Source organism: Schistocerca serialis, chromosome 3 (assembly GCF_023864345.2).
Source record: "Schistocerca serialis cubense isolate TAMUIC-IGC-003099 chromosome 3, iqSchSeri2.2, whole genome shotgun sequence".
Lineage (NCBI taxonomy): Eukaryota > Metazoa > Arthropoda > Insecta > Orthoptera > Acrididae > Schistocerca > Schistocerca serialis.
The window spans coordinates 261,256,385-261,275,849 of record NC_064640.1 but is presented as its reverse complement, the minus strand read 5'-3'; the positions used below and the strand labels follow the sequence as shown (position 1 = coordinate 261,275,849).

Here is a 19,465-nt window from a genome sequence, read left to right as displayed (position 1 = left end):
GACGGCACTTTGAACAGTGGACGTTACATTTCAGATGTGTTACGACCCGTGGCTCTACCCTTCATTCGATCCCTGCGAAACCCTACATTTCAGCAGGATAATGCACGACCGCATGTTGTAGGTCCTGTACGGGCCTTTCTGGACACAGAAAACGTTCGACTGCTACCCTGGCCAGCAAATTCTCCAGATCTCTCACCAATTGAAAACGCATGCTCAATGGTGGCCGAGCAACTGGCTCGTCACAATACGCCAGTTACTACTCTTGATGAACTGTGGCCTTGTAGCTGCATGGGCAGCTGTACCTGTACACACCATCCGAGCTCTGTTTGACTCAATGCCCAGGCGTATCAAGGCCGTTATTCCGGCCAGAAGTGGTTGTTCTGGGTACTGATTTCTCAGAATCTATGCACCCAAATTGCGTGAAAATGTAATCACATACGCCGGCCGCGGTGATCTAGCGGTTCTAGGCGCGCAGTCCGGAACCGCGCGACTGCTACGGTCGCAGGTTCGAATCCTGCCTCGGGCATGGATGTGTGTGATGTCCTTAGGTTAGTTAGTTTTAAATAGTTCTAAGTTCTAGGGGACTGATGACCACAGATGTTAAGTCCCATAGTGCTCAGAGCCATTTGAACCATTTTGTAATCACATGTCAGTTCTAGTATAATATATTTGTCCAATGAATACCATTTTATCATCTGCATTTCCTCTTGGTGTAGCAATTTTAATGGCCAGTAGTGTATGTGCTATGGTAGCTGTACGATCAGCCACTGCTGCCCTTACAATACGAGGATCCCGACGAACGTCTATGCTGCGTGAACGACCAGAGCCTCCTCTAGAGGTGTGAGAATGTTCATGTGACCATTGATACCAGCATCGCTGCACAACTGAGGCAACACGTTTAGCTTGTGTGGTAATTCTTCGAAAGGACCGTCTCGCCACTGGGAAGACCAAAATTTGACTCCTTTCAAACTCGCTCAGGTGGCTGTAGGGGGCACAAGTGCGTCTCCTTAGCATGCTTTCCTGATTGCTTCACACATTTGCACTACACTGATCCTTCTAGCTGTGAGTATTCCTTATTAAATAGTAAACACAGATGGCGCTCTGGTAGCTATGCAACTAAACTTACCTGTTGGCGGACGAAGTTGAATCTATAATGACTACATCTGCTGTCCCCCAGCTGGCATACGCCGTCGTCGGATGAAAATCGACAGCGTCTTTCCGGGTATACTAGTTTTTTCCAGCAGTGAATATATATATATATATGTATGTATGTTTCACATCTCCTCCTAAGCTACTTGACCAATTTCAACCCGACTTGGTATACATATCATGTACTATGTGAAAAAAATCACTGGGGGGGGGGGGGTGGGGGGGGCGGAACTACCTACCTACCAAAGGAGCGAGGGTGAAAAAGCAGTGTAGCCCCCACGACACGAGAATACCCTTACTTAAGTTATCCAGTATTTGAAAATGAGAGCCCTTAGAGACTTGCAACAAATTTTACACATAATTTCAAACCTTGAAGAATGGAATATAAAAAGGTTATCACTTACTATATTTTCGCTGTTCACATTGTAAAGATGCAGCATGAAGCATGACTTTTTAGTTTATTAATTCTTCAATACTAACGGCATTCGTGACGCATTTTGCGAACGGTATTCACGTACACCATTGAATGTACCAGAACAATTACATCACTGTATGTCACTTAGTTCAGGAGATATGACGTCATAAACACTGAAATCTGTAAAAAATTAAGCGTCCTGCTAGAAGTTTAAATTTATGGCTTCTTTCGCAAAACTTCCCGTAAACAGCATCCACATCTGCCACTGAATGCACGTACAAAAATATATCATAGTACCACACACAGATATAGAGGAGATATGACGCCAAATACTGAGATGCCCGAAATCTACCGCATCATGCTTGAAGTTTTAATTTATTACTTATTTGTTACTGACTCTATTCACCACGCATTTCCCAGACAGTAGACAAATAGATCAATGGATGTACCTGGAAAGCGATATTATTGTACAGCACATAGTTCAGGAGATAGCATGTCATAAATATTGAGCTGTGTTAAAATGAAACTGACGGGCAAAATTCCCTGGACATGCAGGTGAAATATCCGTGCAAGTACGCGTGAAATTTGTTAAGTATGTGTGAAATATATCTGACGAGCGAGATATGGACAGAGAAAGGAAAGAGGGGGAGATGGGCAGAGACAGGGGGAGAAAGAGACAGCAAAGAGGTGGGGAAGGAGGAGATGAATAGACACAAGGTGAGTAGGAAATTGTTAGAGAAAGGAAAGAGGAGGAGATGGACATAGAGAGATGAGAGGAGTAGATGGACACAGAAGGGAAAGAAGAGGAGATGAATAGGGAGAGGGGAAGGAAGAGATGGACAGAGGGAGGAGGAGGAGGAGATGGACAGAGAGAAGGGGGGGAATTGAAAAAGAGAGTGGGAAGAGGAATTGGAATTGTGGGGGGAAGGAGGACAGGGAGGCGAAAGGAGTAGGTGGAAATAAGGAGGGAAGAGCAGATTGACAAAGAGAGGGGGGAAGAGGAGGATGACAGAGTGAGGGGCAGGGGGAAAGGGACAGTGAGTGGTGGGTGCAGGAGGTCGACAGAGAGTGGGGATTGTGCAGATGTACAGAGAGACGAGGAAGGGGAAGATGCACAAATAGAAAACTGGAATAAACACATACCTGGGCAACGTAGATTACTCGGCTAATATTTTAAGAAATACACATCTACATCTACATCTACGTCATTACTCTGCTATTCACAGTAAACTGCCTGGCAGAGGGTTCAATGAACCACCTTCAAGCTGTCTCTCTATCGTTCCACTCACGGCACGCAGGAAAAACGAGCACTTAAGTTTTTCTGTGCGAGCCCTGATTTCTCTTATTTTATCGTGATGATCATTTCTCCCTATATAGGTGGGTGCCAACAGAATGTTTTCGCAATCGGAAGAGAAAACTGGTGATTGAAATTTCACGAGAAGATCCCGTCACAACGAAAAACGACTTTGTTTTAATGATTACCACTCCAATTCACGTATCATGTCTGTGACACTATCTCCCCTATTTCTCGATAATATAAAACGAGCTACCCTTCTGTGTACTTTTTCGATGTCATCCGTCAGTCCCACCTGATGCAGATCCCACACCGCACAGCAATACTCCAGAATCGGGCGGACAAGCGTGGTGTAAGCACTCTCTTTAGTAGACCTTTTGCACCTTCTAAGTGTTCTGCCAATGAATCGCAGTCTTTGGTTTGCTCTACTCACACTATTATCTATGTGATCGTTCCAATTTAGGTTATTTGTAATTGTAATCCCTAAGTATTTAGCTGAATTTACAGCCTTCAGATTTGTGTGAGTTATCGCGTAATAGAAATTTGGCTGATTTCTTTTAGTACTCATGTGAATAACTTCACACTTTTCTTTATTCAGGGTCAACTGCGACTTTTCGCACCATACAGATATCTTATCTAAATCATTTTGCAAGTCGTTTCTATCATGTGATTTGATCATTGAGTATGGAATTTTTCGACGCACTATAAGAATCCAAGACAAGAGTCTAGAGTTGTGAGAAAAGTAGGTAAACAGATAAATGTGATTCCTAAGCAGCTCACCAATTCGCACTACTCATGAGACATGAGAGGCTTATGGAGAGCTCCAGACGCTTTATTAATTAGTTTCTTCTGGATTTTCCAAGATTATGATAGTGAGCTCGGCGACGATTGCTAAAACAGAAAGAAAGAATGACATTCACTCTTCTTACCTCTGCCTTTCTTTACCAACTTCCTATAACTGTGCCAACAAACTACCCAGTTATCCGGCGAGGTGGGGGTGACGTAACCCTAGAACAGCAGAGTGGTACGTATTTTTTTGCACACCTGGGAGACGTTCTAACATTTTGTAATGCTTGCCTTGACCTTCACTGCAATACGCCAAGTCTGATTTCTTTAGTAGCTACAATAAGCAGTGTTGTTATTGTTGCTAAAGAGCAGGCCGGTGTGGCCGTGCGGTTAAAGGCGCTTCAGTCTGTAACCGCGTGACCGCTACGGTCGCAGGTTCGAATCCTGCCTCGGGCATGGATGTGTGTGATGTCCTTAGGTTAGTTAGGTTTAATTAGTTCTAAGTTCTAGGCGACTGATGACCTCAGCAGTTGAGTCGCATAGTGCTCAGAGCCATTTGAACCATTTGTTGCTAAAGTAGAGTTACTAAACACAGCCTTCTGAGATTACTTCACCAAAGAAGACGAAGTAAATAATCCAGAATCTGAATCAAGAATAGTTACCATTAAGAATAACTTATAAGTAGATATCCTCTGAGTAGTGAAGCAGCTTAAATCACTTAATAAAAGCAAGTCTTCCTGACCAAACTGAATATAATTAGGTTCCATTCAGAGTAGGCTGATGCAATAGCTCCATAATTAACAATCATATACAAGCACTCGTTCGACGACTCATCCGTACTCAAAGATTGGAAAGTTTCACAGGTCACAGCAATATTCAGGAAAGGCAATAGGAGTAATCCACTAAATTACATGCCCACATCATTAACGTCGATATGCAGCAGGATTTTTGAGCATATATTGTTTTCGAACATTACGAATAACCTCGAAGAGAACGGTCTATTGACACATAGTCATCACGGATTTAGAAAACATCGATGTTGTGAAACACAACTAGCTCTTTACTCACACGAAGTGTTGAGTGCTATCGACAAATGATTTCATATTGATCCCGTACTTCTAGATTTACAGAAGGCTTTTGACACCGTACCTCACAAGCGGCTTGTAATCAAATTGCGTGCTTATGGAACATGCGACTGGATTCGTGATTTCCTGCCAGAGAGGCCAGAGTTCGTAGTAATTGACGGAAAGTCATCGACTAAAACACAAGTGTTTTCTGGTGTTCCCCAAGGTGGTGTTACAGGCACTCTGTCGTTTCTTATCTATATAAACGATTTAGGAGACAATCTGAGCAGTCGTCTTAGGTTGTTTGCAAATTATGCTGTCGTTTATCGTCTAGTAAAGTCATTAAAAGATCAAGACCAATTGCAAAACGATTTACATATCTCTATGATGCAATAATTAGCAATTGATACCAAGTAAAGAAAAGTGTGAGGTCATCCACATGAACGCTAGAAGGAATCCGTTAAAGTACTGTTGCACGATAAATCAGTCAAATCTAAAGGCCGTAAATTCAACTAAATACGTAGGAATTACAATTAGGAACAACTTAAATTCTAAAGAACACTCAGAAAATGCTGTGGGGAAGGCGAACCAAAGAATACGTTTTATTGGTAGAACACTTAGGAGATGCAACAGATCTAATGCAGAGACTTCCTACACTACGCTTGTCCGTCCTCTTTTAGAATACTGCTGCTCGGTGTGGGAGTCTTACCAGATAGGATTAACGGAGTACATCGAAAAAGTTCAAAGAAGGGCGGTACATTTTGTATTATCGAGAAACAGGGGAGAGAGTGTCACGAACATGATAACAGGATTTGGAGTGGACATCATTAAAATAAAGGCATTTCTCGTTGCAGTGGGATCTTCTCGCAGAATTTCAATCACCAACTTTTCCCACCGAATGCGAAAATATTTTGTTGACACCGACCTACATGAGCGAGAATGATCATCACAATAAAATAAGGGGAATCAGAGCTAGCACGGAAAGATATGAGGTTTAGTTTTTTTCCGCGCGCTGTTCGAGACTGGAATAACAGAGAATTATTGTGAAGGTGGTTCGAGGAACCCTCTACCAGGCACTTAAGTGCGATTTCCAGAGTAGCTATGTAGATGTAGATGTTGAATTTGTAAAGCTCTTCCTCTTGAATAAATCATCCATCTTTTCTGAAATTGTACCCATTTGTTTCTCTTTTCGTGTACATTACACCTACCGATTTCCGTACCATTCGGATAATTCCTTCGTGGTGTCTTGTCTTTTTGTCTTAGAGTTGTTATAGTGAAATCAAATATGACAGATCAGTACTGTAGTACAAATATCAAATCTCTCGGACAGCATAATTGCGGAATCTTTCGAAAGATCTCGCCAGCCGTGACATCCACCAAAGCTGGAAAATAGTTTGAGAATGGATGTTTCGCAGAATAACAGAACAGTTTCTGTAAAACAAGTGAGCATCAAAGAGCGTAATGGGTGCCAGGAGTCCTACTCGGACCGCGCAGTCAGAGGCGTCTTGTCACGGTTCGTGCGGCTCCCCTCGTCGGCGGTTCGAGTTCTCATTCGGGCATGGGTTTGTGTGTTGTCTTAGCGTAAGTTAGTTTAAGTTCGATTAAGTAGTGTGTAAGCTTAGGGACCGATGACTTCAGCAGTTTGGTCCCATAAGATCATGCCACAAATTTCCAACTCGGTTGTGGCTGGAGTCCCAGCAGCGAGCATGCATAAAAACAGATCTCACAGTACCTGAGTAAGACGAATGGGTTGATGATAGAAATACCGTGAATATAACTGACAACAAAATTTTTACCGAACATCCGAAAGCACACCATTAATGAATTACACCTAGAAGATGTGAGAAATCAATTCACTAAAAGACATTATTGACAAGGAGATCCCGAATACACCAGATGATGTGAAACGACGTTTTACTGTTTATATCTATCATCCGTTTTCATGATATCATATTCTCGTAATATTTCACATTCCTGGTTATTTAAGTGATGAGACAGACTCCAGAAATTAATTGTTTTTTGTTTATGGGCATTATATTGGTTTACCAACATATAAAAAGAGCTGTCATTCAGTACTCAACGTGTTTGTATTCTTTCGCAAGATAAGATATAATTGTATTTAAATTATTATTATACCGTAGTCAGTTTTGCAGTGGTTTCACAAGATTTGTTTTTACAGTGTATTCCAGTTTAAATTGTGAAAGTCCATTTCCTGTCAGCAGCCAGTGCGACATCTATCAGTAAGTACCAGAAACGTGAAAACGAATATAAATGTAAGGTAATTTAATTAATAACAAACTTTCGTAATATTGCATTAGTTATATTAGTTTGTTTGTTCGTTAGTTACATGTTCCATATACAATGCCAACGATTTTTCAACTCAAATGTGGCATAAGTCAGCTTAAATGATATGTACACATGATAAGTATTAACGTTAATGAGTATATTACACTACGAAATGGTTCAAATGGCTCTGAACACTATGGGACTGAATATCTGATATCATCAGTCCCTTAGAACTATTTAAACCTAACTAACCTAAGGACATCACATACATGCATGCCCGAGGCAGGATTCGAACCTGCGACCGTAGTAGCCGCGTGGATCCGGACTGAAGCGCCTAGAACCGCCCGGTCACAGCGGGCGGCCTATTACACTACGCAAAAAAGTTGAAGGGTCTCTAATTTGAAACCCCCGCTCTTTCCCGCATTGGGACGCAGAAGTGTGAAATTTCGCTCAAACATGTCTGCGACCTTCCTCTGTAATGGTATATAAAAAGTTGCACCCTGCGATGTCACGTTCGCGCTCGGTGGCATTTCACACAGAAAGGTGTCAACACTTGCTCTTTCTCTTGACACCACCACCACGTATTTCCGAACGGTAATACTAAGCATTGATATCACGCTGTTTTCTTAAAGGTCAACGAGGAAAATACATCGAAGCGCAAAGAAACTGGTATAGGCATGCGTATTTAAATACAGAGATATGTAAACAGGCAGAATACGGCGCTGAGGTCGGGGCGCGACGACCCACACTCTAACATAACAGTCGCGACACTCACTGCTTAAAAGGTGTTGTTTGACGGATGGAGCGACACTAGCGCTCCAAGTTGCAGGTTAGGTGAACGTCAAACGCGTCGTAAGCATAATGTTTGTTTGCATCCATTTCCTACGTAATTTCCGAATTATTCGAGTTATTTTCTTGCCTCCAAGAGTTTGTGTAGTATCAGAAGGCATATATGTTTCTAAAAGTGATTCTAAAATAAGCGCAAGAGGGACAAAAACCATGAATAGAGCGGCAAGCTACAACACATTCGTGAAGAAACACTTGTGACATTGGACAGAATTGCAGCTTACCACGTTGATATCAAAAGAATATAAACACACAGGTTCACATGTGAGAAGCACAGACATGTACCTCTACATGCAAAAGCGATCGACAGCTCATTTATCGTTCTGTACGCCTACTGTGTGTGTCATTGCCGCCTGTTGCTACAAGTACGACCTTCATCTCTATATTATTCTAAGTGGGACAAGCAACTGCCAAATAGTGGGAGAAATATGCTGAAAACATTTCAATGAGCTGATTACATTACATTTCACGAAGAACCAAATATTTGAATTATTTTCAAACAATCTGTCTGTAGGCACTTTCCTTGTCCCGTAATAGTTTCGCTCGATCTGCACATTCTGACACTTCACACGCTTTTTTAAGACACGAACACCTTCACTTAATCTAACCACTTCAAAGCAGGTCTGTGTTGATGTTCACACGAATCTGGCACTGATACAAGGAGAGTTGAACTGACTGCTTCTGTGTCATAGGACTGTTTTACAGCTTCAGATTGACTGTCGAATCTTTGTGGCAGTTTCCTCTTCATCGTCAGTTGAGGTGGCTTATTTGGAATGTCAGTGTGGGTACTGCATTCCACACGAGTTTGTTATTGTCTGCGTTCATAAACTGGTTTTGTTCGAAATGTAGCGGACAAAATCTACTATTATTGTACAGGTAAACTGGGTCTATCTTCATAAGGTCTTCTCGTCTGCTATTAACTAGCCATTTTCTGCTCCTAAAACGAAACATTCATCATTTATACACATATAGTTTGCAAGTGAATCCTGACGATACAGTTTAGTAATACCTCTCAGGATCCTTAGGAAACCTAAAAAAAGACTGCTGTGGTGTCTTCTTTCTGTTGTTCCTGCAATTTATTGTGCTACACACGCTCCTCATGGTAAGAACCATTGTATAAATCAAAATAAATAATCACTATTCGCTTTCACGATCGCGTCGAACTCACAGTTCAACCTACCGGCCACTTGGGGCGCTGCTGCCGCTGTAGGCAACATAATCAAGGCTACGTGTCGCAACTGTTATGTTAGACTATGTGACGACCTACCTTACCATCGTATGACACGTCCACGGCTGCGGCGCTGATAAGAATTATGGTGAAATTTGGTGCCAATGTGACATTATTGACCCGTATTACATATCACACGAACTTCTAAGACCTGGTTTGGCTTTTTTTTTGTGTTTGAAGCGTCACCTTGCCCAAGGGTGACGTTGCAGGGTGCTTTTACACCGTTACAGAGAAAGGTAATAGGCATCTTTAAGCCAAAGTTTAAACTTACACGTCGCAATGGGGGAAACTGAGAGAGTTTTAAAAAGTGATGCTTTAATTCTTTTGCGCGGTATGTTTGCTAGCCTAATCATGTCCCTAGAATTGAAAACTAGGTTGTTTATGGATTCCTCCGTCACTTCTTGATAGAACGTTTCCATATTGAGGGTTGAATAACACTTAAGCGGTTTTTTGTTCCACTGATCTTTTTTTTAATTTTAAAACTAGTTCACGCAATTAAAAACAATCAGTAGAACAAAAAACCGCCTAAGTGTTACTCAACCCTCAAATACTAGTTTTTTACAGGCTACCAATTTTAATTAAAAATTCGTCCACTGAATGGAACGAGCTGTCCAGGAGAAATAAGTTTGGATTAGATTTGAAACTTGCTTCGCTACCTGTCAGACATTTTATGGTATTGGGAAAAAGATAAAAAAACTTTTAATGCTGCTTGCCGGACTCCTTTCTCGGGCACTGACAGTTTTAATAATGGGTAAAAAGTATCATTCTTTCAAATGGTTCAAATGGCTCTGAGCACTATGGGACTCAACTGCTGAGGTCATTAGTCCCCTAGAACTTAGAACTAGTTAAACCTAACTAACCTAAGGACATCACAAACATCCATGCCCGAGGCAGGATTCGAACCTGCGACCGTAGCGGTCTTGCGGTTCCAGACTGCAGCGCCTTTAACCGCACGGCCACTTCGGCCGGCTATCATTCTTTCATCCACCGTTGTATGTCTGGGCAACATTATTCTTCTCAAATTGTGATGGATTATTTATGACGAATTTCGTTAGCGAATATATACACCGAGTGAAAATAAATTGCAACACCAAGATGAAAGACAAGGTGTGTTCAAACGTCGCGCCACTCACATACAGGTGGCGCTAATACCGCAACTATGAATATGCAGATGAGGTGTGCTTTAAATACACACTGTAATGGTCGTGAGCCTTAGTTACCTTTAAGATTGGGCGTGGTGAGTTGATATCAGTCAAGAATACTTTTGAGGTGACAAAGACGCCATTGTCGATACCTCACTGGGCTTGAACGAGCTCGTGTAATTGGGCTACAAGAAGCTGTATGTTCTTTCTACGATACTGCAGAAAAACGTGGCAGGTATGCAGCCACTGTACATGACTGCTGGCAGCGGTGGTCACGAGAATGAACGGCCGCAAGGAGACCGGGCTCCAGATGGTACCGAGAGGGAAGGGCATCGTATTCGGCCTATGGCTCTGGCGCATTGCACTGCATCTGCAACTGCAGTTTGTGCAGCTATTGGCACCACTGTGACACAACGAACTATTATAGATCGGTTACTTCAGGGACAGCTCCGGAGCTATGGTTTGGGGTGCCGTTTCGTATAACAGCAGGGGCACTCTCGTGGTTATCCCACACATCCTGACTGCAAATTTGTGCGTCAGTCTAGTGATTCGACCCGTTGTGCTGCCATTCACGAGCAGCATTCCACAGGGTGTATTCCAACAGTACATCGCTCGCTCACATACCGCTATTGTTATCCAACATGCTCTACAGAGTGTCGACATGTTGCTTTCGCCTGCTCAGTCACCAGATCTGTCTCCAATCGAGCACATACGGGACATCATCTGACAATTCTAGCGTCGTTCACAAATAGCAATAACCGTTCCAGTATTGAGCGACCAATTACAACAGGCATGAAGCTCCATCCCACAAACCGACATCCGGCACCTGTACAACACAATGCATGCATGTTTGCATGCTTGCATTCAACATTCTGACGGTTGCCTCGGTTATTTTATTGGAAATTTGTGGTAAGGTCCTATGGGACCAAACTGCTGAGGTATCGGTCCCTAGGCTTACACACTACTACTTAATCTAACTTAAACTAACTTACGCTAATGACAACACACACACCCATGCCGGAGGGAGAACTCGAACCTCCTACGGGAGGAGCCGCGCAAACCGTGCCAGGACGTCCAAGACCGCGCAGCTACCCCGCGCAGCTTACCTCGGTGATTAATGTACCAACATTTCACATTTGCAATGGGTTATCTTGTGCTTGGATTTATCTGGGATCTTGCGATGTTAATCACTTAAATACGATACCTACTCAAAAGTATTGCCGAAATTCCTTTATTCTAGATTAGTTATTTTTTGGTGTTGCGATTTTTTTCTGTTAGTGCATATTGTGCAGATGAAATGCCTCACTCCTTGAAGAGGTGCCTACTTGACGACTGTGGGTGAACACCAAATATTTTTCTTACCCTTCGGTTTTTTGCAATCAGTAATTTCTTCCTCGCTTGCTAGTAAATCCAGAAAATTATACCATCGGACATTATTGAGTGGAAACATGCAAAATATGTCAGGAGCTTGCTTCGTTGGTTTTAGGACTAAGTATTATAGGAAGAACAAAAGTAACTGACCTTAATTGTTTGAGCTGCTCAGGAACATAGTTTCTCGAGTTAAAGTCTTCATCAACATGTATGCCAAAAATTTGGAGCATTCTAACCCGTTTACTGATTCCTGTTCTTTTGCTGCATCATTTGATGGTGTAACTGTTTGATGTACAAAACTGAACGTAGCGCTTATTTCTTTCAAAATTAAGAGAGAGTACATTTTCAGAGGAACACTCAATAATTCATGAAAAACATTATTAAAAATATTTTCTGTTGCTTTCTCTCTAGTGGAATTTATTATAACAATAGTATTGTCTGCAAGAAGTACACTGATGGAACTATTCAGCACAACTTTTTTCGTTGTGTTTGTTAAGTACGATTGAAACCAGTTGTGAGCAACGCCATCAGTCCCATGACACTTAAGTTTTTCTCAAAGTGTAACATGATCTACACAAGCAAACAGCTTGGAAAGATAAAGAAATACCACATGGCGTTATTTTATTGGGTAAGTCTCGTAATATTTGCTGAGCGAATATATAAATAGCATTCTCAATCGAGAAACCCCTCTGGAAATGAAACTGTCTTGTGCAAAGTTAACTGTTTCTACTTACATTTGAGACTACTCTTCAGTATATTGCTTTTTCGAATATTTTGTAAAATGACATCAGAAAGCAAACTGGACGATACTTATACAAGTCTTTCTTGTAACCTTTCTTATAAAGATGTTTAACAACTGGGTATTTTAATATGTCTGAAAAAATTCCCTATATTAGTGATTCTTTAATATACAAGTAACGACATTATTTACTAGGTTAGAACAATTTTTCAGAATTCTGTTTGGGATTCGATCAACACAGTATGAGCTTTTGTGTTTTAGAATGTTTACACTCTAAAGCAAGAAAAAACGGCGCACCGCGAAGGAGTTATGCAAATTCGTCACAGATTTATATTCATACAGGTATCGAAGGAAAATACAAAATTGTAGACTTTGGCGGCACACGTATAAAGATGTGATGCTGCTGCGCAATTTGACGGCGCAGCTGCCAAGGATAGTACACAGGGGACATACACCAGGGCGTAAAGAATTTACGAATTTCATTGCGTGTACTCAGACAGTTACTATGCCTCGCAGACAGGAGTGTGAACAATATACGCTGATATCAGCATTTGGGAGTGGACGTGTAGTTGGGCTCAAAGAAGCCGGTTGGAGTAATAGGCGAACCGGTCAACATTTACGAGTAAACAGGGGCGATGGCACCATTCGACGATGTTGGTAGGGATGGGTGAACGAAGGCTGAACACAGCGTCAAGAAGGGAAGAGTCGACGTAGTGAGACGGCAAAACGTGAGGACCGAGGAGTGGTCAGAGAGGCACTCAGAGCCCTGGATTTATCACCATCATCGATCCTACATACAACTGGTGTTTTAGTGACAACAAGGGGCTGAGCTCACGGCGATCATTGTGCCTCTACTGCAGACCCCTGTACACCAACAAGCCCATTTGTAGTGGTATCGGGCACATTCGGACTGGAATTTCATTCATAAGAAGTCAGCCTCATTCTGCCAACGGCCTTGTCAAAGAGGGCGGAGGAGCGGATAGAGGTTCAGGGCACTCTCTTGTCCTAGGGGTGGGAAATTGCCCCTAAAGGCGGAAGAATCAGCAATGATCAACGACATGAGGATGCAGAAGGCAATGGGAACCACTGCATTAAAGACACGTAACGTGTATCCACAGGACATGTGGCCTGTAATTGAAGAAGTGTCATGATGATCTCTCCATTGGCAAAAGATTCCGGAATAGTCCCCCATTCGGATCTCCGGGAGGGGACTGCCAAGGGGGAGGTTACCATGAGAAAAAGATTGAATAATCAACGAAAGGATAACGTTCTAAGAGTCGGGGCTTGGAATGTCAGAAGCTTGAACGTGGTAGGGAAACTAGAAAATCTGAAAAGGGAAATGCAAAGGCTCAATCTAGATATAGTAGGGGTCAGTGAAGTGAAGTGGAAGGAAGACAAGGATTTCTGGTCAGATGAGTATCGGGTAATATCAACAGCAGCAGAAAATGGTATAACAGGTGTAGGATTCGTTATGAATAGGAAGGTAGGGCAGAGAGTGTGTTACTGTGAACAGTTCAGTGACCGGGTTGTTCTAATCAGAATCGACAGCAGACCAACACTGACAACGATATTTCAGGTATACATGCCGACGTCGCAAGCTGAAGATGAACAGATAGAGAAAGTGTATGAGGATATTGAAAGGGTAATGCAGTATGTAAAGGGTGACGAAAATCTAATAGTCATGGGCGACTGGAATGCAGTTGTAGGAGAAGGAGTAGAAGAAAAGGTTACAGGAGAATATGGGCTTGGGACTAGGAATGAAAGAGGAGAAAGACTAATTGAGTTCTGTAACAAGTTTCAGCTAGTAATAGCGAATACCCTGTTCAATAATCACAAGAGGAGGAGGTATACTTGGAAAAGGCCGGGAGATACGGCAAGATTTCAATTAGATTACATCATGGTCAGACAGAGATTCCGAAATCAGATACTGGATTGTAAGGCATACCCAGGAACAGATATAGACAGATCACAATATAGTAGTGATGAAGAGTAGGCTGAAGTTCAAGACATTAGTCAGGAAGAATCAATACGCAAGGAAGTGGGATAGGGAAGTACTAAGGAATGACGAGATACGTTGGAAGTTCTCTAACGCTATAGATACAGCAATAAGGAATAGCGCGGTAGGCAGTACAGTTGATGAGGAATGGACATCTCTAAAAAGGGCCATCACAGAAGTTGGGAAGGAAAACATAGGTACTAAGAAGGTAGCTGCGAAGAAACCATGGGTAACAGAAGAAATACTTCAGTTGATTGATGAAAGGAGGAAGTACAAACATGTTCCGGGAAAGTCAGGAATACAGAAATACAAGTCGCTGAGGAATGAAATAAATAGGAAGTGCAGGGAAGCTAAGACGAAATGGCTGCAGGAAAAATGTGAAGACATCGAAAAAGATATGATTGTCGGAAGGACAGACTCAGCATACAGGAAAGTCAAAACAACCTTTGGTGACATTAAAAGCAACGGTGGTAACATTAAGAGTGCAACGGGAATTCCACTGTTAAATGCAGAGGAGAGGGCAGATAGGTGAAAAGAATACATTGAAAGCCTCTATGAGCGTGAAGATTTGTCTGATGTGATAGAAGAAGAAACAGGTGTCGATTTAGAAGAGATAGGGCATCCAGTATTAGAATCGGAGTTTAAAAGAGCTTTGGAGGACTTACGGTCAAATAAGGCAGAAGGGATAGATAACATTCCATCAGAATTTCTAAAATCATTGGGGGAAGTGGCAACAAAACGACTATTCACGTTGGTGTGTAGAATATATGAGTCTGGCGATATACCATCTGACTTTCGGAAAAGCATCATCCACACAATTCCGAAGACGGCAAGAGCTGACAAGTGCGAGAATTATCGCACAATCAGCTTAACAGCTCATGCATCGAAGCTGCTTACAAGAGTAATATACAGAAGAATGGAAAAGAAAATTGAGAATGCGCTAGGTGACGATCAGTTTGGCTTTAGGAAAAGTAAAGGGACGAGAGAGGCAATTCTGACGTTACGGCTAATAATGGAAGCAAGGCTAAAGAAAAATCAAGACACTTTCATAGGATTTGTCGACCTGGAAAAAGCGTTCGACAATATAAAATGGTGCAAGCTGTTCGAGATTCTGAAAAAAGTAGGGGTAAGCTATAGGGAGAGACGGGTCATATACAATATGTACAACAACCAAGAGGGAATAATAAGGTGGACGATCAAGAACGAAGTGCTCGTATTAAGAAGGGTGTAAGACAAGGCTGTAGCCTTTCGCCCCTACTCTTCAATCTGTACATCGAGGAAGCAATGATGGAAATAAAAGAAAGGTTCAGGAGTGGAATTAAAATACAAGGTGAAAGGATATCAATGATACGATTCGCTGATGACATTGCTATCCTGAGTGAAAGTGAAGAAGAATTAAATGATATGCTGAACGGAATGAACAGTCTAATGAGTACACAGTATGGTTTGAGAGTAAATCGGAGAAAGACGAAGGTAATGAGAAGTAGTAGAAATGAGAGCAGCGAGAAACTTAACATCAGGATTGATGGTCACGAAGTCAATGAAGTTAAGGAATTCTGCTACCTAGGCAGTAAAATAACCAATGACGGACGGAGCAAGGAGAACATCAAAAGTAGACTCGCTATGGCAAAAAAGGCATTTCTGGCCAAGAGAAGTCTACTAATATCAAATACCGGCCTTAATTTGAGGAAGAAATTTCTGAGGATGTGCGTCTGGAGTACAGCATTGCATGGTAGTGAAACATGGACTGTGGGGAAACCGGAACAGAAGAGAATCGAAGCATTTGAGATGTGGTGCTATAGACGAATGTTGAAAATTAGGTGCACTGATAAAGTAAGGAATGAGGAGGTTCTACGCAGAATCGGAGAGAAAAGGAATATGTGGAAAACACTGATAAGGAGAAGGGACAGGATGATAGGACATCTGCTAAGACATGAGGGAATGACTTCCATGGTACTAGAGGGAGCTGTAGAGGGCAAAAACTGTAGAGGAAGACAGAGATTGGAATACGTCAAGCAAATAATTGAGGACGTAGGTTGCAAGTGCTACTCTGAGATGAAGAGGTTAGCACAGGAAAGGAATTCGTGGCGGGCCGCGTCAAACCAGTCAGTAGACTGATGACAAAAAAAAAAAAAAATGTAGAATTTCCTTAGTGTCGAGTCCCGCTTCGAATTGAGCCCCGATGACTAACAAAGGCGTGTCTGGAGATGCCCGGGACAGCGGTGGGATACCAACCTGACTGTCCTTCGCCAACCGACGACCCGACAGTCAGGAGGAATGGTCTGGGGTGCCGTTCCATTTGATAGCAGGGCCCCTTTGGTTGTCATCCGCAGCACCCTCACAGCACTGCGGTACGTCAACGAATGACTACGCCCCGTTCTGCCGCCCTTCATAGTAGGATAATGCCAGCTCGCACGCGGCGAGAGTTACTACTGCTTGTCTTCGTGCTTGCCAAACCTTGCCTTGGCCAGCAAGGTCGCTGGATCTCCCCCCAATTGAGAACATTTGGAGTATTATGGGCAGGGCCCTCCAACCATCTCGGAATTTTGCCGATGTAGCCCGCCACTTGGGCAGAATTTAGCACGATATCCCTCAGGAGGATATCCAACAACTCCCTCAATTCTTGGAAGCCGAATAACTGCTTGCACAAGCGTCAGAGGTGGACCAGAGCGTTATTGACTTGCACAATTTGTGAAGCTCTTTCTCTTAAATTAATCGTCTAATTTTTCTGAAATTGTAATCATTTGTTTGTCTGTTCATCTTCATAACATCTACCGCTTTCTATCTCATTCGGATAATTCTTTCGTGATGAATTGTCTATTTGGCTTAGACTATTAATTTCAGTGAAGGATATTGGTGCTACATCTAATTGCTTAACATTTTGTGGAATTAAATTTTTAATATATTCTCTTGCTCCTTCAACTGAACTATAGAACCCTATTTTTACTGTTAAATCTGCTATTCATATGTCTAATGGTCCACTATTGTTGATTCAACTTGCGATAAAGGAAGCTCTGCTGCTGGCAGATTGCGGTAGGGGAACGTGAGTGGAAATACATCTCTAGACTACTAATACGAGCCTCCAGAACGAGAAAACTGAGGATAGGCAAAACGTGAAGATAACAATCGGGAGGTGGAAGAATGGCAGAAAAATAGTGGGGCTGTAGCAGTAATTGAGAGTGCAGAAGGTGGTAGGGGCATGGGAGGGGGACAGAACACTGAAAACAGAGTCGCAGTCGGTGACGTGCACCCCCCTGCAGAACTTGATGCAGTGGCCCATGAACGTGGTATCCAGGCAACTGGAATGAGCTAACAAAATAACAAACTACTTTCTTTCTTCGCTTCTGGAACATGGTTTACATATTGCAGAAAAGGTTGCAGCATGATTCGGTTGATTCATGGTCATCGTCATTTGAAACAGAATAGTACTTCGCGACTTTTCTCCAGAAATGTTTCTGTAATTATTTATCACATTTTTCTTAACAGGTTGTTCTGCAGCTTCCTGACTCTTCAGGTTATCCCTAGCGACCAGTGTTATTTCCTTTTAAGCGCTTTTATTGTAGCGAAATGGTGACTCGAATAATACCTACAATAGACGTCTCTGTCTGAATGTGCCAGAAGTGTAATGAAATCATGCAAATTTTCGTTGTGCGGATATCTGAACTGTTATTAAATCGTTAGGCTGAATTCTGAACGGTTCTCTGCTCAAAAAAATAAAGTAATTAATTATAAATTAATAAAATTTTAAAATGTCGAAGTTGGATTTTCAATGGATAGGAAAACGTGCATTATCTATCACAACCAACATTCGAAAAACACTAAGGATGAAGAGCAAAAGTCAAGTCATAGCGACGTTCCCATATGAAGAAATTGAAAAACACAATTAGCACCTATTTAAAACTCTCGAGCGAGTTTCATAGAATTCAGTATTATTTTGCAAAAATGGTTCAAATGGCTCTGAGCACTATGGGACTCAACTGCTGTGGTCATCAGTCCCCTAGAACTTAGAACTACTTAAACCTAACTAACCTAAGGACATCACATACACCCATGCCCGAAGCAGGATTCGAACCTGCGACCGTAGCAGCAGCGCGGCTCCGGAGTGGAGCGCCTAGAACCGCACAGCCACCGCGACCGGCATTATTTTGCAGATTACATACTGCAGCTATCTATATGCAAACTGAAACCTAGCGCATACTTGTAAATAGAGTAAAATGTAAGAACAAGGACTAGAAAAATGTGCACGTATAAAAACAAAAAGTGCAATGTTTTTCGTAAATCTTAATATTAATGTCAGAACAAACAGTAAAAGCCTATCGACAGATCTATATCAGTAGATAGAAATAGAAATGGTAGCTTTGCGATAATAGTTAATGTCGTCTTTCGCGCGCAAGTACTTACTAGCTTTCTAGGTGTGGACGTACCTCGCGGCATTGCGCTCTGTTGGCTGTACCTCCCCGTTCACCACGCAGGTCTGTGGCAGGTGTAGAAGCCCTCCGCGTCATGTACAGCAGAGGTCACTGCTGCCGACCGCACAGAGCGGCTTTTCGGGATTCCCGTTTTCCCCCTCTTCCTCTGGCTCCCCGTCCAGATACCGGCTCTAATTTACCTACGTGCTCTCAACTCTTTGACGTAGGAAGATAGGTTTACGCAACAGTTCATGAACGAGCTCCTTGGGTGTAGTGGCGTGCCCTTCAAGGTTAGCGAGACTTCCATTGCTGAATAGCAGTGTGTAGTCTATACACGTTCATGTTGAATCATTACGAATTGGAAAATTTGTTCAGCTGATTATATCCCGTACAGCGTATATACAGGTGCATTCGAAGTGGCGTTATTTGTAACTGAATATGTTTCAATACTAACAAATTAACTCATGAAGAGCAGCTGTTACCAAAAAGGGGGAACGTTGACTTCCAAAGTTTGTGTGTGTTGCTAAAAAAACCATGCATCTGATAAAAATAGTTGAACATGGTGAAATTCGCGTTATTTTACTTTTATTTTTGCGGCAACAAACTCTCGAACTGCTCTCAAAAGACTGAGATCCTGGCTAGAGTTTCAGTGTAGTATAGAATTTTAATCTGATTTTGTCCATTAAAAATGGTTTTTTGAAAGGCTGCGACTGTGAAAACAATGGGTTTGTTCATAAATA

The 19,465-nt window shown here is 42.2% G+C and overlaps 1 protein-coding gene across 1 annotated transcript in view; it reads right to left on the bottom strand.

Annotated features, from left to right (window-relative positions):
* Positions 1-18,810, bottom strand: part of LOC126471584 (sodium-coupled monocarboxylate transporter 1-like) — a 337,815-nt gene extending 319,005 nt beyond the window's left edge. The window contains exon 1 of the mRNA XM_050099818.1: positions 18,741-18,810. Coding sequence (XP_049955775.1) covers positions 18,741-18,750 — 10 coding nt within the window. The 5' untranslated portion in view covers positions 18,751-18,810. The remainder of the gene's footprint in view (positions 1-18,740) is intronic.
* Between the last annotated feature and the right edge of the window lie 655 nt (positions 18,811-19,465).